The sequence below is a fragment of the Pristiophorus japonicus genome, unplaced genomic scaffold, assembly GCF_044704955.1.
Source record: "Pristiophorus japonicus isolate sPriJap1 unplaced genomic scaffold, sPriJap1.hap1 HAP1_SCAFFOLD_2244, whole genome shotgun sequence".
NCBI lineage: Eukaryota > Metazoa > Chordata > Chondrichthyes > Pristiophoridae > Pristiophorus > Pristiophorus japonicus.
Genome location: NW_027251956.1, coordinates 1 through 18,440, shown reverse-complemented (window position 1 = coordinate 18,440; position 18,440 = coordinate 1). Strand labels below are relative to the sequence as shown.

The 18,440-nt window shown below is 58.8% G+C and overlaps 2 protein-coding genes across 3 annotated transcripts; both read left to right on the top strand.

The window, feature by feature from the left end:
* The first annotated feature begins 1,879 nt into the window (after positions 1-1,879).
* Positions 1,880-3,546, top strand: LOC139245611 (neurofilament medium polypeptide-like). The gene is made up of 3 exons (XM_070871203.1): positions 1,880-2,199; positions 2,410-2,656; positions 3,040-3,546. The coding sequence occupies exons 1-3, from the start codon at positions 1,880-1,882 to the stop codon at positions 3,544-3,546; spliced, it is 1,074 nt and encodes a 357-aa protein (XP_070727304.1).
* LOC139245610 (zinc finger protein 628-like) lies at positions 2,082-11,870 on the top strand. Of its 2 annotated transcripts, none has more exons than XM_070871202.1 (2): positions 2,082-2,199; positions 9,784-11,870. In XM_070871202.1, exon 2 carries the CDS (start codon positions 9,959-9,961, stop codon positions 11,771-11,773), a length of 1,815 nt encoding a protein of 604 aa, XP_070727303.1. In that variant the 5' UTR covers positions 2,082-2,199; positions 9,784-9,958; the 3' UTR covers positions 11,774-11,870. The 2 variants fall into 2 exon arrangements, with proteins under 2 accessions (XP_070727303.1, XP_070727302.1); XM_070871201.1 differs by lacking the exon at positions 2,082-2,199 and adding an exon at positions 4,763-5,412.
* Positions 11,871-18,440: the final 6,570 nt, after the last annotated feature.

Sequence of the window (18,440 nt, the reverse complement as noted above, 5' to 3'; positions counted from 1 at the left end):
ATTATCAACTGTACGTGTAATGGAGTGTTTGAAATAAAAACTCAACGCCGGGTCTGTACCCGAGGGTTCAAGCAGTCCTTCTTTGCACGGGTCGGGGAGCTGACCTGGGTGCAGTCCAACGATACGTCGTCTCAAACCCTTTTTACGCGCTAAAAACCCTCGTCGCCTCCAGGCCAGATCCAAGACCGTCCCATCCTCGGTCGTCGAGGTACAGCAGTAGGCGGACGACACTTGCGTCTGCGCACGCTCAGAGGCCGAACTCCAAGGCCATCGTCGAGATCTTCACCACGGCGTACGATAGCGCGGGGCTTACGCTAAAGATGCGTAAGACAAAGGTCCTCCACAGGGTTGTCCTCACCCCACAGCACTGCCCCCCCCCCCAGTCATCAAGATCCACGGCGCGGCCCTGGACAACGAGGACCATTTCCCATACCTCGGGAGCCTCTTGTCAACAAGGGCCGACATTGGCGACGAGGGCCAACACCGCCCGCCAGTGCAGCCTTCGTCCGCCTGAGGAACAGAGTGTTCGAAGACCAGGCCCCTCAAACCCACCACCCAGCTCATGGTCTACAGGGCTGTAGTGATACCCGCCCTCCTGTATGGTCCAGAGACACGGACCGTGTACAGTAGATACCTCACCCCCAGCTCATGGTCTACAGGGCTGTAGTGATACCCGCCCTCCTGTATGGCCCAGAGACACGGACCGTGTACAGTAGACACCTCGAGTCGCTGGAGAAATACCACCGACGCTGTCTCCGCGAGATCCCGCAAATCCCCCGGGAGGACAGACGCACCAACGTTAGCGTCCTCGACCAGGCCCGACATCCCCAGCATCCAAGCACTGACCACACACTGGACCAGCTCCGCTGGGCAGGGCCACATTGTCCGCACGTCCCCCCCCCAGACACCAGACTCCCCAAAGCGAGCGCTCTACTCGGAACTCCTTCACGGGCCAGCGAGCCCCCAAGGTGGGGCAGAGGGAGCGTGACAAGGGACCACCCTCAAAGGCCTCCCCTTGGTCAAGTGCAACATCCCCCCCCCCCCCCCACCGACACCTGGGAGCCCCCTTGGGCCCAAAGACCGGTCCCGCCCCCCCAAGCGGAGGAAGTGCGTCCGGGGAGGGCGCCGAGCACCTCGCTTCTCGTCGCCAATTGCGAGCGCGCGGAACGCCAGCGCGAGGCAGCGTGCGGCAAACCTGTCCCACCCGCCCCCCCCCCCCCCGCCCCCGCTTTCCCTCGACGTCTATCGGGACTGTTCAGCCAGCCGCGTGTTCCGAGTGGGGAAGCAAGTCTTCCTCGGTTCCCCGGGGACTGCCGATGACGGTGACCGCCCCCTCCGGCGGCGCTACCTACTGCACCGCCGGTGGGGGTGGCCAGAATCGGAGGAGCGGGGAGATGGCGGAGGAGCATTTTTTTTCGTGCTCCCATTGGCGTCCGCCCAGGGCTGGTTCCCCCTCCCCACCCCCCCTCAACCTTCTCCCCCAATTATTGGGGTTGGGGCACACGGCTATGGCTCGGCGGGGGGGTGGGGGAGGTGTCAGAACCCAACGGCGGCTCAGCTTGCCCCTCAGGAGACGGTGGGGAGCCAACGCGGCCATTGGCCATTTTTTTTGGCCCTCTTCGCCGAGGGCCGGGGGTCAGAGGTCGGGCGTGGCGCGGCCAAGCGGCAAAAAAAACCCTTTCCCCTGCCGTTTCGGCAAAGAAAACCGGCGACCCAGAACGGGCGACGGTCTGGTGTCCCGAATGGGGCGTAAAAGGAAGAAATAAATGAATTTGAAGCGTTAAAATAAGCTTTATTAAAACGGGCCAATGGGACGGGGGCTTACAAAGCGGCGCGGCGCCACCCCCCCCCCCCCACCCCCTACCAACCCCGCGATGAAATGCGGGCTGTGATTGGAGCTGAACTGCTGGGGTGGGCGGGCGCAGCAGGGCGACCAATCGGCAGCGCCAGGCGCGAGAGAGGCAGCCAATCAGCGCCGGGTGGCAACCCAACGTGGGGCGGGAGAGGGCCGGCACCACGTGGGCGGCCGGCCAATGAGGGAGCGGGAGGAACCATTGTCTTGCGCGCTGGCGTCATCGCGTACGAGGCCGGACCCGGCAGCTGGCGGCTCGAGCGGCCCGAGCCGTTGGGATTTGAAGCGGCGGACGGTTGGCGAGCGGGCGCGCGGCTTCGCGCCAAGCCTGGTTGCCCTGGAGACGGGTAAGAGCGCGCCCATTGACTGCCATGTAAACGATGGGATGGCTGGGTGGCCCTCTTAAAGGGGCAGGCCAGTATCCCCCCCCCCCCCCCACCTCCCACTTGGGGCCTGGCCTTAACTATGTCACAATAAGTGCCTTTCTTTCCCATCCATTCCCTTGCAAGTCACTCTTAGTTATTGATTTCAACCCCTCCCCCCCCCCCCCTCCCCAGCCCCGGGTCAAGGGTCAGGCGGACGCAAGAGGCCGAGAAAAAACGGTCAAGTGCCCGAGAGGAGGAGAAACGGCCAAATGCCCGAGGAGAAACGGCCAAGTGCCCGAGGAGAAACGGCCAAGTCCTGAAGGAAAACGGTCAAGTGCCGAAGATAAAGGGCCAAGTCCTGAAGGAAAACGGTCAAGTGCCAAAGCAAGGGCCGAGACCCGAAGGAAAACGGTCAAGTCCGCGAGGGAATAACGGCCAAGTGCCGAGGAGAAGGGGCCGAGTCCCGAAGGAAAACGGTCAAGTCCCCGAGGGAAAAATGGTCAAGTGCTGAGGAGAAACGGCCAAGTGCCGAAGATAAAGGGCCAAGTGCTGAAGGAAAACGGTCAAGTCCGCGAGGGAATAACGGCCAAGTGCTGAAGAGAAAGGGCCGAGACCCGAAGGAAAACGGTCAAGTCCTGAAGGAAAACGGCCAAGTGCTGAAGAGAAAGGGCCGAGACCCGAAGGAAAACGGTCAAGTCCACGAGGGAATAGTGGCCAAGGGCCGAGTCCCGAAGAGAAGGGGCCAAGTCCCGAAGAGAAGGGGCCAAGTCCTGAAGGAAAACGGTCAAGTCCGCGAGGGTATAATGGCCAAATGCCGAGGAGAAAGGGCCGAGTCCCGAAGGAAAACGGTCAAGTCCGCGAGGGAATAGTGGCCAAGTGCCCGAGGAGGAACGGTCAAGTGCCGAGGAGAAAGGGCCGAGTCCCGAAGTAAAACGGTCAAGTGCTGAGGAGAAAGGGCCGAGTCCCGAAGTAAAACGGTCAAGTGCTGAGGAGAAAGGGCCGAGTCCCGAAGTAAAACGGTCAAGTGCTGAGGAGAAAGGGCCGAGTCCCGAAGTAAAACGGTCAAGTGCTGAGGAGAAAGGGCCGAGTCCCGAAGTAAAACGGTCAAGTGCTGAGGAGAAAGGGCCGAGTCCCGAAGTAAAACGGTCAAGTGCTGAGGAGAAAGGGCCGAGTCCCGAAGGAAAACGGTCAAGTGTTGAGGAGAAAGGGCCGAGTCCCGAAGTAAAACGGTCAAGCCCGCGAGGGAATAGTGGCCAAGTGCCGAAGAGAAGGGGCCAAGTCCTGAAGGAAAACGGTCAAGTCCACGAGGGAAAAATGGCCAAGTCCTGAAGGAAAACGGTCAAGTGCCGAGGGAAAAATGGCCAAGTCCCGAAGGAAAACGGTCAAGTGCCAAAGTAAGGGCCGAGTCCCGAAGGAAAACGGTCAAGTCCGCGAGGGAATAACGGCCAAGTGCCGAAGAGAAGGGGCCAAGTCCTGAAGGAAAACGGCCAAGTGCCGAGGAGAAAGGGCCGAGTCCCGAAGTAAAACGGTCAAGTGCCCGAGGAGGAACGGGCCGAGTCCCGAAGGAAAACGGTCAAGTGCCCGAGGAGAAAGGGCCGAGTCCCGAAGGAAAACGGTCAAGTGCCCGAGGAGAAAGGGCCGAGTCCCGAAGGAAAACGGTCAAGTGCTGAGGAGAAAGGCCGAGTCCCGAAGGAAAACGGTCAAGTGCTGAGGAGAAAGGCCGAGTCCCGAAGGAAAACGGTCAAGTGCTGAGGAGAAAGGGCCGAGTCCCGAAGGAAAACGGTCAAGTGCTGAGGAGAAAGGCCGAGTCCCGAAGGAAAACGGTCAAGTGCTGAGGAGAAAGGGCTTAGTCCCGAAGTAAAACGGTCAAGTGCCCGAGGAGGAACGGGCCGAGTCCCGAAGTAAAACGGTCAAGTGCCCGAGGAGAAAGGGCCGAGTCCCGAAGTAAAACGGTCAAGTGCTGAGGAGAAAGGGCCGAGTCCCGAAGTAAAACGGTCAAGCCCGCGAGGGAATAGTGGCCAAGTGCCGAAGAGAAGGGGCCAAGTCCTGAAGGAAAACGGTCAAGCCCGCGAGGGAATAGTGGCCAAGTGCCGAAGAGAAGGGGCCAAGTCCTGAAGGAAAACGGCCAAGTACCGAGGAGAAATGGCCGAGTCCCAAAGGAAAATGGTCAAGTGCCAAAGTAAGGGCCGAGTCCCGAAGGAAAACGGTCAAGTCCACGAGGGAAAAATGGCCAAGTCCTGAAGGAAAACGGTCAAGTGCCGAGGGAAAAATGGCCAAGTCCCGAAGGAAAACGGTCAAGTGCCAAAGTAAGGGCCGAGTCCCGAAGGAAAACGGTCAAGTCCGCGAGGGAATAACGGCCAAGTGCCGAAGAGAAGGGGCCAAGTCCTGAAGGAAAACGGCCAAGTGCTGAGGAGAAAGGGCCGAGTCCCGAAGTAAAACGGTCAAGTGCCGAGGAGAAAGGGCCGAGTCCCGAAGGAAAACGGTCAAGTGCTGAGGAGAAAGGGCCGAGTACCGAAGTAAAACGGTCAAGTGCTGAGGAGAAAGGGCCGAGTCCCGAAGTAAAACGGTCAAGTGCTGAGGAGAAAGGGCCGAGTCCCGAAGTAAAACGGTCAAGTGCTGAGGAGAAAGGGCCGAGTCCCGAAGTAAAACGGTCAAGCCCGCGAGGGAATAGTGGCCAAGTGCCGAAGAGAAGGGGCCAAGTCCTGAAGGAAAACGGTCAAGCCCGCGAGGGAATAGTGGCCAAGTGCCGAAGAGAAGGGGCCAAGTCCTGAAGGAAAACGGCCAAGTGCCGAGGAGAAATGGCCGAGTCCCAAAGGAAAATGGGCAAGTGGCAAAGTAAGGGCCGAGTCCCGAAGGAAAACGGTCAAGTCCACGAGGGAAAAATGGCCAAGTCCTGAAGGAAAACGGTCAAGTGCCGAGGGAAAAATGGCCAAGTCCTGAAGGAAAACGGTCAAGTGCCGAGGGAAAAATGGCCAAGTCCCGAAGGAAAACGGTCAAGTGCCAAAGTAAGGGCCGAGTCCCGAAGGAAAACGGTCAAGTCCGCGAGGGAATAACGGCCAAGTGCCGAAGAGAAGGGGCCAAGTCCCGAAGGAAAACGGCCAAGTGCCGAGGAGAAAGGGCCGAGTCCCGAAGTAAAACGGTCAAGTGCCGAGGGAAAAATGGCCAAGTCCCGAAGGAAAACGGTCAAGTGCCAAAGTAAGGGCCGAGTCCCGAAGGAAAACGGTCAAGTGCCCGAGGGAAAAACGGCCAAGTCCTGAAGGAAAACGGCCGAGTCCCCGAGGGGAATAATGGCCAAGTGCCGAGGAGAAAACGGCCAAGTGGCAAGGACAAACGGCCGAGTTCCCGAAGGAAAATGGCCGACCCCTCCCCCCCCCCCCCCCCCCGAGGGGAACAATGGCCAAGTACTGGGGGGGGGGGGGGGGGGGGGAAATTTGGCCAAGTGCCCGAGGGGGGAAAAAAATGGCCAAGACCCTGAGGGAAAACGGCCAAGTTGGCCCAACTGCATTGTGGGAGGGAGTCGATCGCCCCCCCCCCCCCCCCCGGCCCTTTCCCCCGTCGCCCTTCAAATTTTTTCCCCTTCAGATACTGATCCAATTCGCCTTTTGAACTTCCATCTCGTGCAGTAAATAGCTGGGGCCCCAGCACTGATCCCTGCCGCAGCCCCCCCCAACTCGTGGCCGATTTTGCCAACCCGAGAATGAACCGTTTGTCCCGACCCTCTGCTTTCCCGTCCGTTGGCCCAATCCTCGACCCGTGCTGATATATTACCCCCCCCACCCCCAAACCCCGTGAACTTTTACCTTGTGCAGTAACCTTTCATGTGGCACCTTGTCAAATGCCTTCTGCGGATACAAATACACCACATCCACTGGTTCCCCCTTTATCCATCCTGTTCGTGACATCCTCGAAGAACTCCAGCACGTTTGTCAAACGTGATTTCCCCCTTTCGTGAACCCACGCTGACTTCTGCCTGACCGAATTTTGCTTTTCCAAAATGATCCGCGACTGCTTTGTCAACAATGGACTCCCAACATTTTCCCAACATTTTCCCAACCACAGATGTCGGGCGGACTGGTCCATAGTGCCCTGCCTTTTTGCCTGCCTCCTTTTTTGTTTTTTTGGTCAGGGGCGTTAGTTACATTTTGCGGTTGTCCGATCTGCTGGGACGCTCCCCAGAATCCAGGGAACTTGCCGTCGGGGTCCTTCCCAGCTTCTCGGGTCTCTCTGCCTGTCGCTAAAGCCCCTCATCCCCGGGGGACCAACCTTCATTGGCCAACCTTCCTCGGACCATCTCCGAGGCCTTCACCTCCCGCCGGGAGCACGGTGCCCAGAATTCGCCACGCGGCTCCAGCGTGCCGGTTCCGCACAACGTCCGTCCTTCTCAACTCTCGGCCGATGAAGCCCGCGGCCGTAGAAACAGAGAAAATAAGGGGCCAGGAGCAGGCCATTGGGCCCTTCGAGCCTGCCCCCCGCCATTGGGCCCTTCGAGCCTTCCCCCACCGCCATTGGGCTCTTTGAGCCTGCCCCCCGCCATTGGGCTCTTTGAGCCTTCCCCACCGCCATTGGGCCCTTCGAGCCTGCCCCACGCCATTGGGCCCTTCGAGCCGGCCCCCCGCCATTGGGCCCTTCGAGCCTGCCCCCCGCCATTGGGCCCTTAGAGCCTGCCCCCCGCCATTGGGCCCTTCGAGCCTGCCCCCCGCCATTGGGCCCTTAGAGCCTGCCCCCCGCCATTGGGCCCTTTGAGCCTTCCCCCGCCATTGGGCCCTTAGAGCCTGCCCCCCGCCATTGGGCCCTTAGAGCCTGCCCCCACCGCCATTGGGCCCTTTGAGCCTGCCCCCCGCCATTGGGCCCTTCGAGCCTGCCCCACCATTGGGCCCTTCGAGCCTTCCCCTCCACCGCCATTGGGCCCTTTGAGCCTGTCCCCCGCCATTGGGCCCTTCGAGCCTGCCCCGCCATTTGGCCCTTCGAGCCTGCCCCCCGCCATTGGGCCCTTTGAGCCTTCCCCGCCATTGGGCCCTTCGAGCCTGCCCCACCATTCAATATGATCATGGCTGATCATTCCCTCAGTACCCCACTCCTGCCTTCTCTCCATACCCCCCTGATCCCTTTAGCCGTAAGGGCCACATCTAACTCCCTTTTGAATATATCCAACGAACTGGCCCCCAACAACTTTCTGTGGTAGAGAATTCCACAGGTTCACAATTCTCTGGTTGAAGAAGTTTCTCCTCATCTCGGTCCTAAATGGCTTCCCCCTTATCCTTAGACTGTGTGAGCCCTGGTTCTGGACTTCCCCAACATCGGGAACATTCTTCCTGCATCTAACCCTGTCCAGTCCCGTCAGAATTTTATACGTTTCTATGAGATCCCCTCTCATTCTTCTAAACTCCAGTGAATATAAGCCCAGTCGATCCAGTCTTTCTTCATATGTCAGTCCTGCCATCCCGGGAATCAGTCTGGTGAACCTTCGCTGCACTCCCTCAATAGCAAGAATGTCCTTCCTCAGATTAGGAGACCAAAACTGAACACAATATTCCAGGTGAGGCCTCACCAAGGCTCTGTACAACTGCAGTAAGACCTCCCTGCTCCTATACTCAAATCCTCTCGCTATGAAGGCCAACATACCATTTGCCTTCTTCACCGCCTGCTGTACCTGCATGGCCAACTTTCAATGACTGATGTCCCATGACACCCAGGTCTCGTTGCACCTCCCCTTTTCCTAATCTGTCACCATTCAGATAATAATCTGCCTTCCTGTTTTTGCCCCCAAAGTGGATAACCTCACATTTATCCACATTATACTGCATCTGCCATGCATTTGCCCCACTCACCTAACCTGTCCAAGTCACCCTGCAGCCTCTTAGCATCCTCCTCACAGCTCACACCGCCACCCAGCTTAGTGTCATCTGCAAACTTGGAGATATTACACTCAATTCCCTCGTCTAAATCATTAATGTATATTGTAAATAGCTGGGGTCCCAGCACTGATCCCTGCGGTACCCCACTAGTCACTGCCTGCCATTCTGAAAAGGACCCGTTTATCCCGACTCTCTGCTTCCTGTCTGCCAACCAGTTCTCGATCCCCGTCAGTACATTACCCCCAATACCATGTGCTTTAATTTTCTTCACCGATACGGGGAGCGGGTGGGAGGGAGGGGAAGGGGGAGCTGGGTCCACGATCGGGACCAGCCTCGATGGGGTTAAACGACGGGAGCAGGGCTCGAGGGGCCGAACGGCCGACTCCTGGCTCCGGTTTCTTACGCTCCCGTGTCTCTCCGTTTCACGGACAACCCTTTTCGGAGCGGAGCCGCTAGCTTATCGCTGCCTCCATTTGCTGCCGCCACCAGAGTGCGCCTCATGTCGTGTTTTTTGCTGCGCTAAACTGCGTTTGCCCTCTGCTTGCCCACCCCGCCGGTCTCTCTCTCTTACTCTCTCTTCTCTTGCAGTCGCTCGCTCTCCTGCGGAGTGTTCGCGGCCCTTCCAAGTTTGGTGTCACCGGCAACTTTGTGAGACCCTGCACCCCCAGGTCCGAGTCACGAACAGATATCGCGAAAAGCGCTGGTCCCAGGTCCCCCAGCCCTGGGGGGCGGGCGGGCAGGCAGGGAACGCCCCTGAGAATCTACCTCCCGTCACCAACACAAATGCTCACCTCGACTCTCGGTCTCCTGTCCCTCACCCAATTCCCTCCCCCTCCGCTGCCTCTGTCTCTCTCTTGTTCCGTGCGCTTGAAATCTGGCCGGATTACACGGCGATTCATCGAAACGCCTTTTTGTTAGTCCACGTACACTCCATCCGCCGCGTTATTTTACTCTCTAGCCCCCCTGGACCTGCCCCCTGGGAGTGTTTGACGGGGACAGTGTAGAGGGAGCTTTACTCTGTATCTAACCCCCTGTACCTGCCCTGGGAGTGTTTGATGGGGACAGTGTAGAGGGAGCTTTACTCTGTATCTAACCCCCTGTACCTGCCCTGGGAGTGTTTGCTGGGACAGTGTAGAGGGAGCTTTACTCTGTATCTAACCCCCTGTACCTGCCCTGGGAGTGTTTGCTGGGACAGTGTAGAGGGAGCTTTACTCTGTATCTAACCCCCTGTACCTGCCCTGGGAGTGTTTGATGGGACAGTGTAGAGGGAGCTTTACTCTGTATCTAACCCCCTGTACCTGCCCTGGGAGTGTTTGATGGGACAGTGTAGAGGGAGCTTTACTCTGTATCTAACCCTCTGTACCTGCCCTGGGAGTGTTTGATGGGACAGTGTAGAGGGAGCTTTACTCTGTATCTAACCCCCTGTACCTGCCCTGGGAGTGTTTGATGGGGACAGTGTAGAGGGAGCTTTACTCTGTATCTAACCCCGTGCTGTACCTGCCCTGGGAGTGTTTGATGGGACAGTGTAGAGGGAGCTTTACTCTGTATCTAACCCCGTGCTGTACCTGCCCTGGGAGTGTTTGATGGGACAGTGTAGAGGGAGCTTCACTCTGTATCTAACCCCCTGTACCTGCCCTGGGAGTGTTTGATGGGGACAGTGTAGAGGGAGCTTTACTCTGTATCTAACCCCCTCTGTACCTTGACTCTTCAGAATTGGGCCGTGGAGGGAAGACCGGAGGAACCGTGACCACGCGACCGGCTGTTGCAAGAAGAACGAGCGAGCGAAGGCGCGATCCACAGCGAGACCTACCGAGCCGGGCCGGAGAACCGCGCCCCCCTCGCTCGCGGCACGCATCCCGCGCGGGGCCGGCCCGAGGCCCGGAGCCATGGCGGAGCCCGGCCCCCTGCTCCGCGGGCCCTCCGACTGCCCCTACGAGTGCCCCGACTGCGGCAAGGCCTTCAAGTGGTCCTCCCGGCTCGTGCACCATCGGCGTACGCACAGCGGCGAGCGGCCCTACAAGTGCGGCGAGTGCGGCAAGGCCTTCAAGGGCTCGTCGGCCCTGCTGTACCACCAGCGGGGACACACGGGCGAGCGGCCCTACAAGTGCGGCGAGTGCGGCAAGGCCTTCAAGCGCTCGTCGCTGTTGGCGGTGCACCAGAGCGTCCACACGGGCCTGCGGGCCTTCAAGTGCGGCCTGTGCCCCATGACCTTCAAGTGGTCCTCCCACTACCAGTACCACCTGCGCCAGCACACGGGCGAGCGGCCCTACCCCTGCGCCGAGTGCGGCAAGGCCTTCAAGAACTCCTCCAGCCTCTCCCGCCACCGGCACGTCCACACGGGCGAGCGGCCCTACCCCTGCCCGCTCTGCGACAAGGCCTTCGCCCAGTCGGCCAACCTGCGGCAGCACCAGCGCACCCACAGCGGCGAGCGGCCCTACCGCTGCCCGGACTGCGGCCGGGCCTTCACCCACTCCTCCAACCTGCTGCTCCACCGCCGCACCCACCCCTCCGCCCGGCGCCCGGAGGCCCCCTCACGCAGCCGCGCCCCAGCGCAGGCGCTGTCCCTCTCCCCTCCCGCCGCCCCGCGCCTCCCGGAGCGATACCCGATTGAGGAGGAGCAGGATGTAGGGGAGGGGGGAGGAGGAGGAGGAGGGCGGGAGCAGCTGCTGACGGCCTCCGCGGCGGAGCCGGCGCCCCTCTCGCCGGCCGAGGTCAGCCTGCCGGCCGGCCCCGCCCCGGGCGGCCGGGACGCGCCGGCCTACAAGTGTGGCGGCTGCGAGCACTCCTACGCCCAGCTGAGCCAGCTGCTGGCCCACCAGCGGGGCGGCCACAGCCCCGAGCAGCAGCGCCTCCTGCAGGCCGGCGCCGAGGTCACCTGCTCGGCCCCCGCCCGCGGCCGGGGCCCGCGGCCGGGGCCCGCCCCCCCGGCGGCCTCCGCTGTCGGGCCGCCGCCGCCGCTGCCCGCCCAGCGCCCCGAGCGGCCCTACAAGTGCGGCGAGTGCGGCAAGGCCTTCAAGGGCTCGTCGGGCCTGCGCTACCACCAGCGGGGACACACGGGCGAGCGGCCCTACAAGTGCGGCGAGTGCGGCAAGGCCTTCAAGCGCTCGTCGCTGTTGGCGGTGCACCAGCGGGTGCACACGGGCCTGCGGGCCTTCAAGTGCGCCGAGTGCGGCCTGACCTTCAAGTGGTCCTCCCACTACCAGTACCACCTGCGCCAGCACACGGGCGAGCGGCCCTACCCCTGCGCCGAGTGCGGCAAGGCCTTCAAGAACTCCTCCAGCCTCTCCCGCCACCGGCACCTGCACACGGGCGAGCGGCCCTACCCCTGCCCGCTCTGCGACAAGGCCTTCGCCCAGTCGTCCAACCTGCGCCAGCACCAGCGCACCCACAGCGGCGAGCGGCCCTACCGCTGCCCGGACTGCGGCCGGGCCTTCACCCACTCCTCCAACCTGCTGCTCCACCGCCGCACCCACTCCTCGGAGCGGCCCTACCCCTGCCCGGTCTGCGGCAAGTCCTTCGTCATGGCCTCCTACCTCCAGCGCCACGCCCGCACCCACGAGGCGCCCGCCGCCGTCATGGCCGCCCCCGCCGTCATGGCCGCCCCCGCCGCCCTCTCCCCCTCCCTCCCGGGGCTGCAGACTGTCCAGATCATCCACACCGTCCAGGCCCTGCCCACCGTTCAGCTGGTGCAGACCTTCTGATCGAGGAGGAGCTTGCGTGTGCCCGAGAGAGCGAGAGAGAGCGAGCGAGAGAGAGAGAGAGAGTGGGGGTGTGGGCAGGAGGAAAAGGAGAAGAAGAAGAAGAAAAAAAGTGATCGCGTTGCAATTAATAAGACCCGGGCCACACGCACGGCGTTATGCCAAGCCCCAGTGACCTCCGACACTGGCGCCAACCTGCTGGCGACTCGGCCCAAACAGGCAGACGTGACGCGAGAGATAAGACAGTTTCGTCACCGCTAAATGAGAGGGGGGGAGGGGGGGAGGGGGGGCAGGGGGGTGGAGCTGAGACCATGATCGGAGCAGGCCCGAGGGGCCGAATGGCCGACTCATCGACAATAGGAGCAGGCCATTGGGCCCTTCGAGCCTGCCCCGACCGCCATTGGGCCCTTCGAGCCTGCCCCCCCGCCATTGGGCCCTTCGAGCCTGCCCCCCCGCCATTGGGCCCTTCGAGCCTGTCCACCGCCATTGGGCCCTTCGAGCCTGCCCCCCGCCATTGGACCCTTCGAGCCTGCCCCCCGCCATTAGGCCCTTCGAGCCTGCCCCCCGCCATTGGGCCCTTCGAGCCTGCCCCCCCCGCCATTGGGCCCTTCTAGTCTGTCCACCGCCATTGGGCCCTTCGAGCCTGCCCCCCGCCATTGGGCCCTTCGAGCCTGCCCCCCACCATTGGGCCCTTCGAGCCTGCCCCCCGCCATTGGGCCCTTCGAGCCTGCCCCACCATTCAATATGCTCATGGCTGACCATTCCCTCAGTACCCCACTCCTGCCTTCTCTCCATACCCCCCTGATCCCTTTAGCCGTAAGGGCCACATCTAACTCCCTTTCGAATATATCCAACGAACTGGCCCCCAACAACTCTCTGTGGTCGAGAATTCCACAGGTTCACAATTCTCTGGGTGAAGAAGTTTCTCCTCATCTCGGTCCTAAATGGCTTACCCCTTATCCTTAGACTGTGTGAGCCCCTGGTTCTGGACTTCCCCAACATCGGGAACATTCTTCCCGCATCTAAACCTGTCCCGTCCCGTCAGAATTTTATTTGTTTCTATGAGATCCCCCTCTCATTCTTCTAAACTCCAGTGAATATAAGCCCAGTCGATCCAGTCTTTCTTCATATGTCAGTCCTGCCATCCCGGGAATCAGTCTGGTGAACCTTCGCTGCACTCCCTCAATAGCAAGAACGTCCTTCCTCAGATTAGGAGACCAAAACTGGACACAATATTCCAGGTGTGGCCTCACTAAGGCCCTGTACAACTGCAGTAAGACCTCCCTGCTCCTATACTCAAATCCTCTCGCTATGAAGGCCAACATACCATTTGCCTTCTTCACCGCCTGCTGTACCTGCATGGCCAACTTTCAATGACTGATGTCCCATGACACCCAGGTCTCGTTGCACCTCCCCCTTTTCCTAATCTGTCGCCGTTCAGATAATATTCTGATGGATCGTCTCTCTTCTGACCCCTTTCCCCCGAGCTCGTGTGACCCTCCCTGGTTTCTCCTTCACCCCTGCCCCCTGTGCGTCCTCTCCTCTCGTCCTTGCCAGAGAGATCTCGTCCTCTGCTTGACAGACCGTTGACATTGACGGTGCATGTGTTTGGCCGTGTGTGTGTGTGTGGTGACGGAGGTTGTGAGCGGCTGGGAGCAGGAGGCCCCCCCTCTCGAGCCCTGCTCCGCCGTGCAAGACCATCGCGGCCCGCTCCCGATCATGGACCCAGCTCCACACTTCCCTGCCCGCCCCCTTTTTCGGAAACCCGAATATACGACATCCGCTGGGGTTCCCCTTTATCTACCCTGCCAGTTACATCCGCACCAAACTCTCTCCCTGCCGATACGTTGCCCCCGAACCCCACTTGCCCTTATCGAAAGTCTTTTTCGGAAACCCGAATATACGACATCCGCTGGGGTTCCCCTTTATCTACCCTGCCAGTTACATCCGCACCAAACTCTCTCCCTGCCGATACGTTACCCCCGAAACCCGCTAGCCCTTATTGAAAGTTTTCGGAAACCCGAATATACGACATCTACTGGGTCCCCTTTATCTACCCTGCCAGTTACATCCGCACCAAACTCTCTCCCTGCCGATACGTTACCCCCGAAACCCACTAGCCCTTATCGAAAGTCTTTTTCGGAAACCCGAATATACGACATCCGCTGGGGTTCCCCTTTATCTACCCTGCCAGTTACATCCTCACCAAACTCTATCCCTGCCGAAATGTTACCCCCGAAACCCACTAGCCTTTATTGAAAGTCTTTTCGGAAACCCGAATATACGACATCTACTGGGTCCCCTTCATCTACCCTACCAGTTACATCCGCACCAAATTCTCTCCCTGCCGATACGTTACCCCCCGAAACCCACTAGCCCTTATCGAAAGTCTTTTTCGGAAACCCGAATATACGACATCTACTGGGTCCCCTTCATCTACCCTGCCAGTTACAAAAGACAAGAGAATTCCACAGATTTACGAGAAGAAATTCCTCCTCATCTCAGTTTTAAATGGGCGGCCCCTTATTCTAAGACCATGGCCCCTAGTTCTAGTCTCCCCCATCAGTGGGAACATCCTCTCTGCATCCACCTTGTCGAGCCCCCCCCTCATAATCTGATACCTTTCGATAAGATCGCCTCTCGTTCTTCTGAACTCCAATGAGTAGAGGCCCCAACCTCCTCAACCTTTCCTCATAAGTCAAACCCCCTCATCCCCCGGAATGGACCGAGTGAACCACACTCGAGGCGACTCACTAGGAGCTGGAGTTCAGAAGCCCAGGGCCAGCCGTCGCTGGTTTAACCCCCACCCCCCCCGGCGGAGAACGTCACAGAACCTCCGGTTCTGCGAGCGGGGTAAAGGTTTGCCCAGCGGGACACGATGGGAAGGGAGGGGAGGGGAGGGGAGGAGCCGGGGGGGGGAGGGGTGCCTCCGATCTGGCGAAGGGAGAGTCCCGCAAATGGCGGGGGCGTTGGCCAGCGCGCCCAGCGTGCCCAGCGCACCCAGCGTGCCCAGCGCGCCCAGTCGCCCAGCGTGCCCAGTCGCGCCCAGTCGCCCAGCGCGCCCAGTCGCCCAGCGCGCGTGTGTTCGTGTCGCGGGCGATTCCCCCCCCGGTGTTGTACATAGGTGTATAATAAATGTATCGAGAGACGGGGCTGGCATTCGGTTCGGTTCGCACAGCTCTCGGTAATTATTGTGCATGGGATGGCTTCCTCTTACATCCACACAGTGTGGGTCGTGTTAGTGTTTGTATACAGCTCCCGGGGTCCGAGACAGGCTCTCTCTCTCCGTCTCTCTCTCTCGCTCTGTCCTTCTCTCTGTCTCTGTCTCTCTCTCTCTCTCTGTCTCTGTCCTTCTCTCTGTCTCTCTCTCTGTCTCCCTCTCACTCTCTCTCTCTCTGTCTCACTCTCTCTGTCTCTGTCCTTCTCTCTCTCTGTCTCTCTCACTCTCTCTCTGTCCTCTCTCTCTCTCTGTCTCTCTCTCACTCTCTGTCTCTGTCCTCTCTCTCTCTCTCTGTCTCTCTCTCACTCTCTGTCTCTGTCTCTCTCTGTCTCTGTTTCTCTCTCTGTCTCTCTCTCTGTCTCCCTCTCATTCTGTCTCTCTCTCTCTCGCTCTGTCCTTCTCTCTGTCTCTGTCCTTCTCTCTGTCTCTCTCTCTGTCTCCCTCTCATTCTGTCTCTCTCTCTCTCGCTCTGTCCTTCTCTCTCTCTCTCTCTCTGTCTCTGTCTCTCTCTGTCTCTGTCCTTCTCTCTGTCTCTCTCTCTGTCTCCCTCTCATTCTGTCTCTCTCTCTCTCGCTCTGTCCTTCTCTCTGTCTCTGTCTCTCACTCTCTCTCTGTCTCTCTCTCTCTCTCTCTGTCTCACTCTCTCTCTGTCTCTCTGTCTCTCTCTCTGTCTCTCTGTGTCTCTCTCTCTCTCTCTCTCTGTCTCTCTCTCCGTCCTTCTCTCTCTCTCTGTCTCTGTCTGTCTCTCTCTGTCCCTCTCTCTCGTTCTCTGTCTCTCTCTCTCTGTCCCTCTCTCTCGTTCTCTCTCTCTCTCTCTCTCTGCCTCTCTGTCTCTCTCGGTCTGTCTCCCTCTATATATATGTCTCTCTATATATACAGATATGTCTGTCTCTGTCTCTCTGTCTCTCTGTACATATATATATATATATGTTTATATATATGTCTCTCTCTCTCTGTCGCTCTGTCTCTCTCTCTCTGTCTCTCTCTCTCTCTGCCTCTCTCCCCTCCCGATTCCAGCCTGTTTTGGAACGATGAGATCTGGTGACAGCGATCCCAGAAAAACACTAAAAATGTCATGGAAGGCTAATGGTACTCTGTACCTGCCCTGGGAGTGTTTGACGGGACAGTGTAGAGGGAGCTTTACTCTGTATCTAACCCCCTGTACCTGCCCTGGGAGTGTTTGATGGGGACAGTGTAGAGGGAGCTTTACTCTGTATCTAACCCCCTGTACCTGCCCTGGGAGTGTTTGATGGGACAGTGCAGAGGGAGCTTTACTCTGTATCTAACCCCCTGTACCTGCCCTGGGAGTGTTTGACGGGACAGTGTAGAGGGAGCTTTACTCTGTATCTAACCCCCTGTACCTGCCCTGGGAGTGTTTGACGGGACAGTGCAGAGGGAGCTTTACTCTGTATCTAACCCCCTGTACCTGCCCTGGGAGTGTTTGACGGGACAGTGTAGAGGGAGCTTCACTCTGTATCTAAGACTGGTTTAAATGATACTGTTACTGCAAGTGCTGTGTATGTGTATGGTTTGTGCTGTAATTAATAAAGTAAACTTAAAAATACGCTCTGTATTCTGTTTGTGAAGAGCAGGGGGAGTTCCCCCCCGGTGTCCTGGGGACCAATATTTATCCCTCGACCAACATCACTGAAACAGATGAATCCGGGTCATCGTCACATCGCTGGGTGTGGGATCTTGCTGTGCGCCAATTGGCGTTTCCCACAATGCAACAGCGACCACACTCCCCAAAGGAGTACTTTGTTGGCTGGTAAAGCGCTTTGGGACGTGCGTTGGTCGCGAAAGGCGCGATCGAGAATGCACCTCGGTCCTTCTGGGCCAAGGGCAGCGTTTATTGCCCACACCCGAACCTCCTTCTTGAACCGCTGCAGTCCCGTGTGGTGAAGGTGCTCCCCCCACACAGCGCTGTTGGGGGAGGGAGTTGCGGGATTGTGAGCCAGCCACGATGAAGGAACGGCCGATATATTTCCCAGTCGAGGGATGGTGTGTGTGTGAGACTCGGAGGGAGAATGTGGAGGTGATGGCGTTCCCGTGCGCCTGATGCCCTCGTCCTTCGAGGCCGGGGTAGCGGTGGCGGGTTCGGGAGGTTGCTGCCGGAGAAGCCTTGGCGAGTTGCCGCGGGGTGCGTCTCGTAGACGGTGCTCACCGCAACCACGGTGCGCCGGTGGGGGAGGGAGGGAGTGTTCGGAGGTGCTGGGTAGCGCGGCCCATCGAGCGGGGCTGCTCTGTCCTGGGCGGGTTGTCGGGAGCTTCTCCCGTGTTTGTCGGGAGCCGGAACTCATCCCGGCAAAGTGGGAGAGAGAGCGTCCCATCGCGTGATGCTCCTGACTTGTGCCTTGTCGACGGCGGAAAGGCTTCGGGGGAGTCGGGAGGTGAGAATATCCACAGCATCTGATCTGCTCTTGTCGACCAGTGACCTGAGGGGTGCCACGGGGATCAGAGCTGGGGCCCCAGCTATATACTGCACCAGATAAAAGTTCGCGGGGTTGGGGGTAATATATTAGCGCGGATAGAGGATTGGCGAACTAACGGAGAACAGAGAGTCGGGATAAATGGATCATTCTCGGGTTGGCAATCAGTAACTAGTGGGGTGCGGCAGGGATCAGTGATGGGGCCCCAGCTATTTACAATCGATATTAACGACTTGGAAGAAGGGACTGAGTGTAACGTAGACAAGTTTGCTGATGATACAAAGATGGGAGGAAAAGCAATGTGTGAGGAGGACACAAAATCTGCAAAAGGACACAGACAGGCTCAGTGAGTGGGCAAAAATTTGTCCGATGGAGTACAATGTGGGAAAGTGTGAGGTCAGGCACTTGGGCAGAAAAAAAATCACAGAGCAAGTTATTATTGAAACGGAGAAAGATTACAAAGTGCGGCAGTACAGCGGGACCTGGGGGTTACTTGTACATGAAACACAAAAGGTTAGTACGCAGGTACAGCAAGTGATCAGGAAGGGCCAATGGTATCTTGGCCCTTTATTGCAAAGGGTGATGGAGTATAAAAGCAGGGAAGTCTTGCTCCAGTTACACAGGGTATCGGTGAGGCCACACCTGGAGTACTGCGTGCACAGTTTTGCTCTCCGTATTTACCAAAGGACACACTTTGCTTTGGAGGCAGTTCAGAGAAGGTTCACTCGGTCGATTCCGGGGGATGAGGGGGTTGACTTATGAGGAAAGGTTGAGGAGGTTGGGCCTCTACTCATTGGAGTTCAGAAGAATGAGAGGTGATCTTATCGAAAGGTATCAGATTATGAGGGGGGCTCGACAAGGTGGATGCAGAGAGGATGTTCCCACTGATGGGGGAGACTAGAACTAGGGGGCATGGTCTTAGAATAAGGGGCCGCCCATTTAAAACTGAGATGAGGAGAAATTCCTTCTCGTAAATCTGTGGAACTCGCTTATCTTTTGTATCTACTGGCCTGGGGTAGAT

Coding starts and splice junctions, on each gene's coding strand:
- LOC139245611 (XM_070871203.1), top strand. CDS start 1,880: ATGCGGGCTGTGATTGGAGCTGAACTGCTGGGGTGGGCGGGCGCAGCA. Junction 2,200..2,409: donor CCTGGTTGCCCTGGAGACGG/GTAAGAGCGCGC, acceptor CCCCCTCCCCAG/CCCCGGGTCAAGGGTCAGGC. Junction 2,657..3,039: donor CGCGAGGGAATAACGGCCAA/GTGCCGAGGAGA, acceptor AATGCCGAGGAG/AAAGGGCCGAGTCCCGAAGG.
- LOC139245610 (XM_070871201.1), top strand. CDS start 5,186: ATGGCCAAGTCCCGAAGGAAAACGGTCAAGTGCCAAAGTAAGGGCCGA. Junction 5,413..9,783: donor GAAAACGGTCAAGTGCCAAA/GTAAGGGCCGAG, acceptor TTGACTCTTCAG/AATTGGGCCGTGGAGGGAAG.